The sequence below is a fragment of the Micromesistius poutassou genome (genome assembly GCF_964030765.1).
Source record: "Micromesistius poutassou genome assembly, chromosome: 19".
In the NCBI taxonomy this organism is placed as follows: Eukaryota; Metazoa; Chordata; class Actinopteri; order Gadiformes; family Gadidae; genus Micromesistius; species Micromesistius poutassou.
In genome coordinates, this window is record NC_140289.1 from 13,273,613 (window position 1) to 13,286,216 (window position 12,604).

General features: G+C 46.8%; 1 protein-coding gene across 1 annotated transcript in view; it reads right to left on the reverse strand.

Moving 5' to 3' along the window:
• The window catches only part of man1a1 (mannosidase, alpha, class 1A, member 1), a 77,945-nt gene that overhangs the window by 47,324 nt on the left and 18,017 nt on the right, over positions 1-12,604 (reverse strand). Inside the window, exon 2 of the mRNA XM_084483839.1 lies at positions 11,524-11,620. Within this exon, the coding sequence (XP_084339965.1) occupies positions 11,524-11,620 (97 nt within the window). The remainder of the gene's footprint in view (positions 1-11,523; positions 11,621-12,604) is intronic.

Genomic DNA, 12,604 nt, shown 5'->3' on the forward strand with positions numbered 1-12,604 from the left:
GTGGTCGCAGCGTGCTCTTCAAGCTCCTCAGGATGATTCACCGGTCGCAGCGTGCTCTTCTATGCCGTGGTGTGCTGGGGAGGAAGCACTAATAAGAGGGACGCTGGAAAGGCTGGTAAGGAAAGCTGGCTCTGTGGTGGGCGCTGACCTGGAGTGCATCACATCAGTACCAGACAAAAGGACACGGGGGCAAACTGCTCAGCATCATGAACGACACCCACTCTACAACGCCATCGTCAGGCACAAGAGCTTCATCAGCTGGAGGCTACGCGCACTGCCACGCAGAACTGACCGACTGAGGAAGTCATTTGTCCTCAGGGCCATACAACTGTACAGTCAATTAAAGGGAAAGAGATCTAGAACAAACGTACACTGTTTACTGGCTAAATCAGCCCTTATGCACATCCCTCCCTCCTTCCACCAACGATATTGCCTGTTGATTTGTCTGTCCCACTGTTTGCACTATTCATCATAATGCACATATTTACTGTTATTATTATTATTTCTTAAACTATCCTTGTACTGCTACAGTTGTTATAGTTTTTATATTATTACAATGTCTATATAATTATTTTATATTGTCCATATTTAATTTAATGCTGGTCTCTGGATCTTGTCCTTTCACTGCCTTTCCTATTTGCACTACCATCATGACACACACTATCATGGAGCACCTTACCGTACGTACTGTATCACTGTATCAAAGGGCCAGGCCCCGTCCTGTCACTGCAAGCCTATACAGCCCTTAGCACATTCATGTGGACATTTTATTTTATTTAGTATCTCTTATTGTCCATAGTATTCATGTAGATCTCTGTATGTTATGTGTGATGTCTTTAAAGCTACTGTGACCTTGAATTTCCCCTTGGGGATCAATACAAGTATCTATCAAGCGGAGGTCACACATGAAGACTACGAACAGATTCTCGACGCCTCTCTGGAAACTCCCAAATCTCGTGGGACCTGTCCCCACATGTGGACGAGAATGATTCATTATTATTATACCCCGCTGGAATCATTGATTCATGGATTCATAATGTGTTTTTGCAGGTTAAGCCAAAGGACCTCTGCTAAATTAAAAATGGTGCAGGATGGGAAATGTTACGACCCATGGCAACTTTGTGAACATTTTTTTGTACCTATGTTTTGTACAAGCATTATATCCAGCGATGATATTTATGAGGTGCACCACACACCATGGCGTTACACTAAAAGCCCTCGCTCCGATTCACAAAGATAAGCTGCTCAGATGGAGCCTCACCATCCACACACACCGTTGCACTTTACTATTGGTGTCTAAGGTACTAAGGTAATAACACTTAGTGCGTATGATTTAAGATTCTGCTGAGAAGAAAAACGTTATAACTTTAATTGATACAATGTGCACTGTAGCACGAAACTAACCATTTCTGTTAAGGCAGATTAGACTATTTAACATTCACAATCAAATATCGTCATATCGCACACCCCTAAAGGCAATGTTTATTTCTTAATGAGGTTATCTTTTACTTGCAAACCTCTAATGTGAATGAGCATATGGCTTTCCATCGTAACAGCATTAGGAACTGTTTCATCACTCAAACGCCAATCACTTTGTTTGCAAAATCGACCAATAAGCCGCTCCTGAGAATAAGCCGCAGCGACAGTTTTGTCTGTTATATCAGGATACAAGCCGCCGCTTCATTTAAAAAATACCAGTCCGGCCCGACGTATCAAACTAGTTCTTAAAGATCTTGCCGCCGGCGGGCAGGAGCCCTGGTCTACCGCTGCAGGAGCCCTGGTCTACCGCTGCAGGAGCCCTGGTCTACCGCTGCAGGAGCCCTGGTCTACCGCTGCAGGAGCCCTGGTCTACCGCTGCAGGAGCCCTGGTCTACCGCTGCAGAGCCCTGGTCTACCGCTGCAGGAGCCCTGGTCTACTGCTGCAGGAGCCCTGGTCTACTGCTGCAGGAGCCCTGGTCTACCGCTGCAGGAGCCCTGGTCTACCGCTGCAGAGCCCTGGTCTACTGCGGCAGGAGCCCTGGTCTACTGCTGCAGGAGCCCTGGTCTACTGCTGCAGGAGCCCTGGTCTACTGCTGCAGGAGCCCTGGTCTACTGCTGCAGGAGCCCTGGTCTACCGCTGCAGGAGCCCTGGTCTACCGCAGCAGGAGCCCTGGTCTACCGCTGCAGGCGCCCTGGTCTACCGCTGCAGGAGCCCTGGTCTACCGCTGCAGGAGCCCTGGTCTACCGCTGCAGGAGCCCTGGTCTACCGCTGCAGGAGCCCTGGTCTACCGCTGCAGGAGCCCTGGTCTACCGCTGCAGGAGCCCTGGTCTACCGCTGCAGGAGCCCTGGTCTACCGCGGCAGGAGCCCTGGTCTACCGCGGCAGGAGCCCTGGTCTACCGCGGCAGGAGCCCTGGTCTACCGCGGCAGGAGCCCTGGTCTACTGCTGCAGGAGCCCTGGTCTACCGCTGCAGGAGCCCTGGTCTACCGCTGCAGGAGCCCTGGTCTACCGCTGCAGGAGCCCTGGTCTACTGCGGCAGGAGCCCTGGTCTACTGCTGCAGGAGCCCTGGTCTACTGCTGCAGGAGCCCTGGTCTACTGCTGCAGCTGCAGGAGCCCTGGTCTACTGCATTATTGAGGTTGGCTGGCCAGTAGTAATTAAAGATATTATTTTTGTATAAGGGTGTTAGAGATCCCATCATAATTTTTCATCATAATTCAAAAATTTTGAGGGTTAATAATTGCATTTGGGGGTACTACTAGAATAGGGTTACATGCCTGTATGTTAGAAATACCTCTTACTATTCTCACACTGATGATTTCTGCAAAACCGATTTCAGCGTCTATCAAAAACTTTCTTTTGTATCACGTCGTTTTAAGGCCCGCCTCCCGATTAGCCCAGGCTGTGTGATTGGTCAGCACGCCCACTCTGTTGCCATTGGTCGAACGCTTTGCACTTGTGTCGGCAAATTCACACCCCCGAGAAGTTGTAAACATTGCGGGTAGCCGGGAGGCGGGACTTCTGCACTTCAGCCCCGCCCACTGCAGTCTGACGTCACACTGTTAGGTCAAGTTTGAGCGCAAACAAGTTGTTTCACTTATTGAGGGGCATTCTTGGTGGGCGTGAATACTCCCCCTGGAGAGGACTTGATTTTTCTAGTTTAGCAGACGTAAAACATGTGTACATACATCCTATAACAGTCTGAAGCATAATATCATCCCTTTAATTGGGTTTCTGTTCAGTCTGTATCACCAACTGGTTCCCATGTTTCCCTGTTTATGAAACAGTAAGAACTGAAAAAGCTTCCTACCCGTTTCCATATAGTCCAGCAATTTCACAATTAATAAAATGTTACTTAATAGGTCATAGCAATTATGTAAATACATGTTTTTGGTTGATTCCAATGATTCCTTTCAATGGAGAGAACACAAGGCTACGGGCGTCAAACTTTAGCCTTGGACTTATTTCTAATGAGACTTTCTTGCTTGCTGGAGCCCTGCTCTTCCTCCTGCATCTTTTGGGCAGTAATCCACGGTTGGGCTTTAGGGGATCTACTAGAATCAATAACCAGCACTCTTCTTTACTGCCCCCTTGTATGCATTAACACAGAAGCTAGCTCTTCTTACCTTGGGAAACTCGTGTGATTCATAAACATATTCACGTAACTAAATAGTGCTGAACAAATGAGTGTTATGCATTTTATAAACCTGTTGGTCAGATGTAAATAAATAACATAAGTAGATCAGAAATTAGCTTTTAGATGTCTAAGGAAAACATTTCATTTGTGTTAAATTATCTTTACCTTTAGAATAGGGTTGGGCGATAAGCTCTTTTTTGTCAACTTCTATTACTATAATTAATCGAGAGCGCATCATCCAACATCTGTTTTCAATGTGCCATAAGCTGGTACTTTACTGCCACTCATCGGAAGATTCTTAAAATCCAATTCTCGTTTCATAATAAATCCATTAACAAATCCAGCATAAGGCTTCAAGGCATGTTTGAGTTACAGACTAGCAATGAATTATGAGCTTCATAAGCTTGCTATTCAGAACTTAAAGTGAAAGTAGGGTAGGCCTATAAGCCAAAAAGATTTAAAGGCCCGGTGTGTAAGTTGTAGTAGCACCGAGCAGTGTGGATACAACCAACTGAATACCCCCCCTCACCCCTCTACCGGCCTGCGTTGTGTAACCTGTCCTGTATTGTGTGAGGGGTCCTGTACTGGTCTGTATTGTGTGAGGGGTCCTGTACTGTGTTGTGTGAGGGGTCCTGTCCTGTACTGTATTGTGTGAGGGGTCCTGTACTGTCCTGTATTGTGTGAGGGGTCCTGTACTGTATTGTGTGAGGGGTCCTGTACTGTATTGTGTGAGGGGTCCTGTCCTGTACTGTATTGTGTGAGGGGTCCTGTACTGTATTGTGTGAGGGGTCCTGTACTGTATTGTGTGAGGGGTCCTGTACTGTATTGTGTGAGGGGTCCTGTACTGGTCTGTGTGAGGGGTCCTGTACTGTATTGTGTGAGGGGTCCTGTACTGTATTGTGTGAGGGGTCCTGTACTGTATTGTGTGAGGGGTCCTGTACTGTATTGTGTGAGGGGTCCTGTACTGGTCTGTGTGAGGGGTCCTGTACTGGTCTGTATTGTGTGAGGGGTCCTGTACTGGTCTGTATTGTGTGAGGGGTCCTGTACTGTACTGTATTGTGTGAGGGGTCCTGTACTGTACTGTATTGTGTGAGGGGTCCTGTACTGTATTGTGTGAGGGGTCCTGTATTGTGTGAGGTGCCAGTAGGAAATTCCAAAATGATGTCATTGTCTACGACAGCATAGAGTAGCAAGGTGTGTCAAGTAATGAGGTTTGTTGATAGATTGATGAATTGTATTTAGATATATAGTCTGTACATGTAAAACTAAAGGTCATAGCTTACAAGTAGAGCTTGTGTTACTTTAACAAGAGATTGTTGGTTGTGTTACTTTTCACGTCAAAAAAAGAATAACAAAACATGGAGTTGATTGGAACTGTACACGTTAGCCGTGATTTCTGTTTTGAGAAAAAGCAGCATTGATTTGAATCGCACAAGGGTGGATTTTTGACAGCTTTAGCATGCATATATGTACATATATGTAGATATATGTAGATATCATTTTTTTATTAATCACAATCGGGTATGAAAGTGGATGAAACTATTACAAATGAATCCTTAAAGGCTATTAAGGACGGAGCATGCTGGTGTCCAACAGGCTCCAGGAGGCAGAGAAGGGGCTGGGCGTCCCCGTCTATTTAAGGCCACGGTGTGTGGGCGGTGGCGTTAAAGCCCAATCTCTGTTCTGCAAAAACATGGAGGCCTGATGCAAGAGGACCCTCCCCATGTAGACATGAAAAGTTCATACTCAGGGATCCAAAACATAATGCATATTTTCACGGGACTATGCACTAATTAAAACAAACAGTCTGTTCCGCAAGATATCCCTAAACTCTCCCCTGCATTATAAATCAGTATAGTATCTGATATCACTGAACTCTCCTCTGCATTATAAATCAGTATAGTATCTGATATCACTGAACTCTCCTCTGCATTATAAATCAGTATAGTGTCTGATATCACTGAACTCTCCTCTGCATTATAAATCAGTATAGTGTCTGATATCACTGAACTCTCCTCTGCATTATAAATCAGTATAGTATCTGGCTATGGGTCGCCTCAAACTGGGTGATTTTGCCAAGCAGTTTCACCGGGAGATGGAGCATCGTAGCCGGCTTGAGAACAGCAATAGCATTGCTTGTTTTTTCTCTATATTCTGCATGTTTGCCGAGACAGTTTGAGATGAAGGGGAAGCAAAACCTTTTTTCCCTGATTGTGTATCTTTCGAGGCAAACAGTATATATAATGTGCCTTACTTCGAATAGAAAATGATAGAATAGTGCCCACTGCCAATACACAAAAGTGTTATCAAACAAAGAATAAGGACATTTATTGGAAGCAAAACATAAAGCTAATTACACAAAAAATACCTTTTTGTTTTCTTTCTAGAAGCCAAGCAATGCTGAGTTATGGATAATTTAGCACCCCCAGCCACCTGTGGAATGGTTTACTGATACAAACCATTGAAGACAGAGGATTTGAATATTAAAGACAGCCGACTAAATGTCGTTCTATCGAAGCCTGACATTGGAGGATTCAAGATCACCCCTCCTCTCGATGCCTCCATCTATCCCTCTATCAACATCTATCCATTTGCTACCAACATTTACCCTGTAGCAAGCATACATAGGGCCTGTGCTGGTCAGTGGACGTCTGACATCTTCAACCTGTCACTCAGACAGATGTCCCCACGTACTTCAAAACCTCCTCCAGCGTACCACTGCCCAAACATTAAGCTGCAGCGAGCCTTGATGAGCTTTGCCTGGTCCAGCTCACCCCCACCTCCTCACGGTGGCTCAGGAGACTGGTCCTGGCTCACCTCTGAACCTGCCTAGCCCGCCACTAGAGCCCAGAACAGGATCACAGAGGAGGCCGTCTCTACAGCACTCAGCGCTCTCCCAGGTGGAAAACAGTAACACCTACGTGAGAAGGCAGTTCATGGGCTTCACCATCGACCCCTCCTATGGCCTCCTGTGACCCGGGCATCAATACCAACTGGATGCTAGACTTCACCATCGACCCCTCCTATGGCCGTGACCCGGGCATCAATACCAACTGGATGCTAGACTTCACCATCAACCCCTCCTATGGCCTCCTGTGACCCGGGCATCAATACCAACTGGATGCTAGACTTCCGAACCAACAGCTGCCAGTTTGTTAGTTTAGAGCCACCTCCTCAACCCTCATCCTGACCACCGGGGGGCGCTGCGTCCTCTGCTCCACTCCCTCCATGGACATGGTTCTAAAGCCATCATCAAGTGTAGAGGGAGGACGTCAACCACCGAGCACCACAAACTAGCTCTCAATACCAACAAGACAATGGCACACGCGTCCCCACCTGTATCAAAGGGACGGTGAGTGGGTCAGCTTTAAGTAACTGGGTGTCCACATCTCTAAGGACCTCTTTTGGACCCTGAACACCTCAACCCTGGTCAGGAAGCCTCACCACCAGTGTCTCATCCTCTGGAGAATGAAGAAGGTCCGCACATCTCCTCAGACTCTGGTCAACTTCTACTGCGCCATCCAGAGCCTCCTTACAAACTGCATCACAGTGCGGTGAGACCGGAGAGCACAGCAGTAAGATGAACACTGACTAACAGACCAGAGCACAGCAGTAAGATGAACACTGCCTAACAGACCAGAGCACTGCAGTAAGATGAACACTGCCTAACAGACCAGAGCACAGCAGTAAGATGAACACTGCCTAACAGACCAGAGCACAGCAGTAAGATGAACACTGCCTAACAGACCAGAGCACAGCAGTAAGATGAACACTGCCTAACAGACCAGAGCACTGCAGTAAGATGAACACTGACTAACAGACCAGAGCACTGCAGTAAGATGAACACTGACTAACAGACCAGAGCACTGCAGTAAGATGAACACTGACTAACAGACCAGAGCACTGCAGTAAGGTGAACACTGACTAACAGACCAGAGCACTGCAGTAAGATGAACACTGACTAACAGACCAGAGCACTGCAGTAAGATGAACACTGACTAACAGACCAGAGCACTGCAGTAAGATGAACACTGACTAACAGACCAGAGCACTGCAGTAAGATGAACACTGCCTAACAGACCAGAGCACTGCAGTAAGATGAACACTGACTAACAGACCAGAGCACTGCAGTAAGATGAACACTGACTAACAGACCAGAGCACTGCAGTAAGGTGAACACTGACTAACAGACCAGAGCACTGCAGTAAGATGAACACTGCAGTGAAGCCTCTCCCCCCCCCCCCCCCACCCCAAGGCTGTCCAGCGCGAGAGGGGTCTGCGGAGGGCAGGCTGCGTCGTCAGGGGCGGCTCGCGCCCCAGCCATGTTTGACCTCCCACCTCTGGGGGGCGCTACAGGACTCTGCGTTCCTTGCAAAGCAGGTTCAGGAAGAGCTTCTTCAGCGCGGCCCTCCCCGTGCTGGACTCTGCACCAGGCCGATAAGCCTGATAAGAACACGTTTATGATCCTGTGTGTATACCATAAATACTTACATGAATACGCACAGTATTCATGTGAGTATCTGTATATACTGTACTTGAACTTTTTACCACCCTCTATACTTTACATATCTTGTCCATAATGTAAGCATGCATGTGTATTTATACCATACCTCATATGTTAATCTGGACACAACATCAGTTGCTTACACATGCCTTAAGGCCGTCTCTGGGTCATCACTAGAGTGTCCAGAAGTCTCTGGGACGAGAACCCTGCTGGAGGCCATGTCAGAGGGGCTCTACCTCCGTTTGGTTTTATTCAGCTGCACGCGACTAAGAGGACGCGTGCATCGTTAAGGCAGTACGTTGGGCCCTTCCCCTCCATGGCCTGTTCATGAAGAGAGAAACGCCAGAACGTTGTTCATACATGACAAACGTTGATCAACTCTATAAGAACGTTGATTTTGAAGCACGATTTTTTCCTTATATTTTCATGAATTGGAAACTCAAACATGGAGTGATTTGCAACTATGCTCACAATTCACCCACTACCCTAACATTCTCTTTAGCAATACCAGCAACTGTATTATTCATGGTACTTTGTGTATTCACAGTAACAAGTAGCGTGCACACTGCACATCCTTTCATCTATATTGTTTGCATCTAATGCTTGGGAATAATTTAGTATTATCTTTGGTACTGTAAAATACCCAGATCATCATAATCTAGATTCTAGGGTATGCAATGCAGAGCAGAAATGAACAATAAGTAACAACCACATGCCCTTACATTGTTCATGAACAAAACAAACAGACTAAAAACATGGCTCCCTGCTCTCCACACGTCCCTTTGCCCCTCTACACCACCTCAGTGTGTAGCAAACAGTGTCCTCTCCTCAGCGGGTATCTGAGGACTGTGTGTGCACAAGGCCCTAACGTTCTCCACTCAATATTCCATAGCTAGCCCTCGTTTCACAACTTTACTTTTAGGAGCGAGTCTAGCCTTGGCAAAAGGGTGAGCATGGGGGTGTTTGGGTGAGTTGACTCAATATGGCAGCCCCTCCAGCAGCACTAGTCATCAGTGGAGGGGTTCTCCCGTCTCCCTGCTCCTCCCTGGGTACATCCACTGCTTGGCCTCTTAGATTGTCCTTTTAATGATTTCTAGGTTTGTTTCTTTGGTTCACAGACGTCCGGTTAACCAGCAGGGAGATGAGTGTTAAGGACTCCACTAGCAGGCCAGTCCAGCACACAGCACTGGGGGAACTGCGCTAGCATATCAATATCCATCCAATCCGCCCCACAGACTGTGGTCAACTCCATCAAGATCTAGCTTTTTATCCCCGTCATTGCGATCTCAAAGATGACTTTTCCCAACTCGTGTAGCAGTAAGGGAGCATCTGGACCTATTAGAGGACTCGGGTTCTGCAGGCCTGCCACTAGGGTTGGGAAATGTCCCCTAAATTGGCAGTTGACGATGTTTACACTAAAACATCACGATGGACGATGACACCGTCGTCGTGGAGGGGGGGGGGTTCCCATTTAAGCTCCCACTTAGGAAGAGATGAAACAATGGCGTTGGTTGCTAAAAAGAGAAGGCCTACTATTTCGCTTTTTTGGCAATTTTTTGGATTTAGACCTGATGAGTGGACAGCCAAGGGACAAGACTGACGTTGTGTGCAAGATCTGCTCATCCACAGATCCACAATAGACGGGCAGACGACCGATCTACACGACCACTTTATGCGCCTCGCAGAAGTTAATAGAATTGATGATAAACAAAATATCACAGAGCATAGAGCAGGATTGTGAACGTTTACAATGTCTCATGTACATTTTCTCCAGCCGCACAGTCACAGTTTGGTGACATGGCACTATGTAATCTGCCTCAAGAAATGTGATCAGATCACGGAAGTCACGTCGCTGGCATAGGCTACCGTATTTAAAATAGCATGCATATGCATTAGTTATATTCTTAATTTAATTTACAGAGCAATCCCTGCAAAGTTTTTAGGTTAACTATAGAAGAGACTAGGAGGATTAGTGTGTGTCTGACGGGGGGTGGGGGGGGGGGGGGGGGGTCGGTCAGCCATCGACACAACCCTACCTGCCACATCGCATTTGGAGAAGAAAAACCTAAATCAATAGACACCCCTGTCTGGACGACAAATCAACTAATCAGACAGTACGTTTACATGCACAGCTTAATCAGATTAAAGCCATAGTTCAACTGCTCCGCAATTGGACAACTGCAATTGTCTGAGTATACATGGCGGTGAGTAAACCGATTCATTGGCCGAAGTGTGTCATGCCGCATTCGAGAAAGATGTTTTCAGTAGACAGCTGTCAGTTCACTTCGGGTCCATATCATCTCTCCGACGCTCCATTGTTCCGACCTCTCGTCGTATGCGGACTCCAGCCAGAGGAGCTGGCTCTGCCGGTGGAGGAGTCCGCATACGACGAGAGGTCGGAACAATGGAGCGTCGGAGAGATGATATGTGATGATAAGTGAACTGACAGCTGTCCACTGAAAACATTGCTTCCTCCTCCATGTTGCGTTTCATAATATCAGAGAATTCATAAAAGAAGATTCATAATATCAGAGAATACCCCCGTCAGTTCGGCCGCGGCGCAATGAATGAATAAAGATTGTAGTTACTACTTAACAACCTCGTTGATGACCCACATTTAGAAAAACATGTACTTTTAATTCAGCCTTGGGTGAAATGGAAGCGTAGTGTCCGTGTGCTTCCACCTTTAATGAATGCATGCCATGCGTGCTCCCGCGGCCGGGACACAATTCTTATAGGGGGTAACTACATTCACCGGCTTCCTCCATCTTCTGCGCCAGCTTTTTAAATAAATCGCAGTTTCTTGTTTTCCGACGGCGACAACAACACGTATACCGTCTCCTTCTACTTCCGGCTCACGGCCCCCGGAAAAGATCTGGAGCATGCACAGAACGCAAACTCCGAAACGATGCTGTGTACGTGCAGGTAGAGACCAGACTATGAACGACTAATCTAGGTGATCTTATCCGATTTAGCTTGTCCGTTCATGTGCCGATTTTTGTAAGAAGTAGATCGGATAATGGTGTTTACATGATTTTTTTTTTTTTTACATGAAGTCCTGTTGAGGTCTTATTTGTTTAGTTACCCGATTATGACTCTCCATGTATACGTGCTGAAGTAGAGCGATGAGACGCAGAGGGTCTGCTGGGGTTGGCATGACGCCAATGTATTAGCACAATACATTATGGAGCTGCCGTCACAATGCTGAACGGAGTCAACCCCACAAACACACACCGGTCAGGGCTGGTTGGTGACAGAATCTAGAGGATCAATCACCTTTGAGAGAGAGAGAGAGAGAGAGAGAGAGAGAGAGAGAGAGAGAGAGAGAGAGAGAGAGAGAGAGAGAGAGAGAGAGAGAGAGAGAGAGAGAGAGAGAGAGAGAGAGAGAGAGAAAGAGCGCTAACCAAATAGATTGCTGGAGTGGCCTTGCTTGGAGATGGGCCGCAGCTCGTTGGCGCCCCAGGCGTAGCGCTTGTAGCCGCCCCACGAGTGCTGCATCATCTGCAGGGAGACGGAGGGACACCACAGGGTTAGAGCACCACCATGGCTTATTAAACACTGGACTTTGATTAAACAATGCTTTGAAAGAAGATGAGTCTCTCTGCACAGGAACCCAACGGAGGCAAGGCCTGCCGTTTGCCTTTCTGACTCTGCATAGAACCCATGCAGAGTCAGAAAGGCCAACGGGGGTCTTGCATGACAACGCCACTCTTTGTGGAAAGAGACACAGTACCACTAGAGGGTAGATGTCCCACTTCATGTGGGCGTTATAATCAGGCCTCGTTGGTCACTCAGCTTACTTAATGGCAAAATGACACACACACACACACACACACACACACACACACGTCAGCAGAGCTGACGACTTCAACATCATCATCCCACATCTGACATTTGGATTAGATGTGGCTCTCTGTTCAGAGAACACCTCTTATTCCCAGCAGCCATGAGAACGTCTGTGAAGAGCTAGGGAACAGAGCTCCATGGTCCTGATCAACCGCTGGCCGTGTGTGTAGGGTAGGGCTGTAACCATACACTAAAGTCAAGATTCAGTATGTACCTCGGTTTTTAAGTCAAAGTTCGGTATGTTTTTCGGTACAGCAGGGTTAAAATTGTATTTTTATTAAACTTTTTGTTGTTGTTGATTTTTAGTCATTAAATTGTATCAAACAAATGCCTTACACACATGAAAAGACATCAAACACAATTGAGGATCAAAACACAATAAAGTCCAGAACTTATTTCCATTGTGGTCCTCAACACAAAACATCAGGACAAGACACTCAAGAGTGTTTTTTTTTTGATAATCCAAAAAATAAATTAGGTACGCACCGAAATGAAACGTGCATTGAACCTTTGGACCCGTACCGAAGAATTTCAGTACGCGTATCGTCACACCCCTAATGTAGGGTTCTTCAATTATTCATTTTGTGGATATTGGCCAATGGCAAAGAGAGAAGGTGAGCCATATGAGCTGCTTTCACA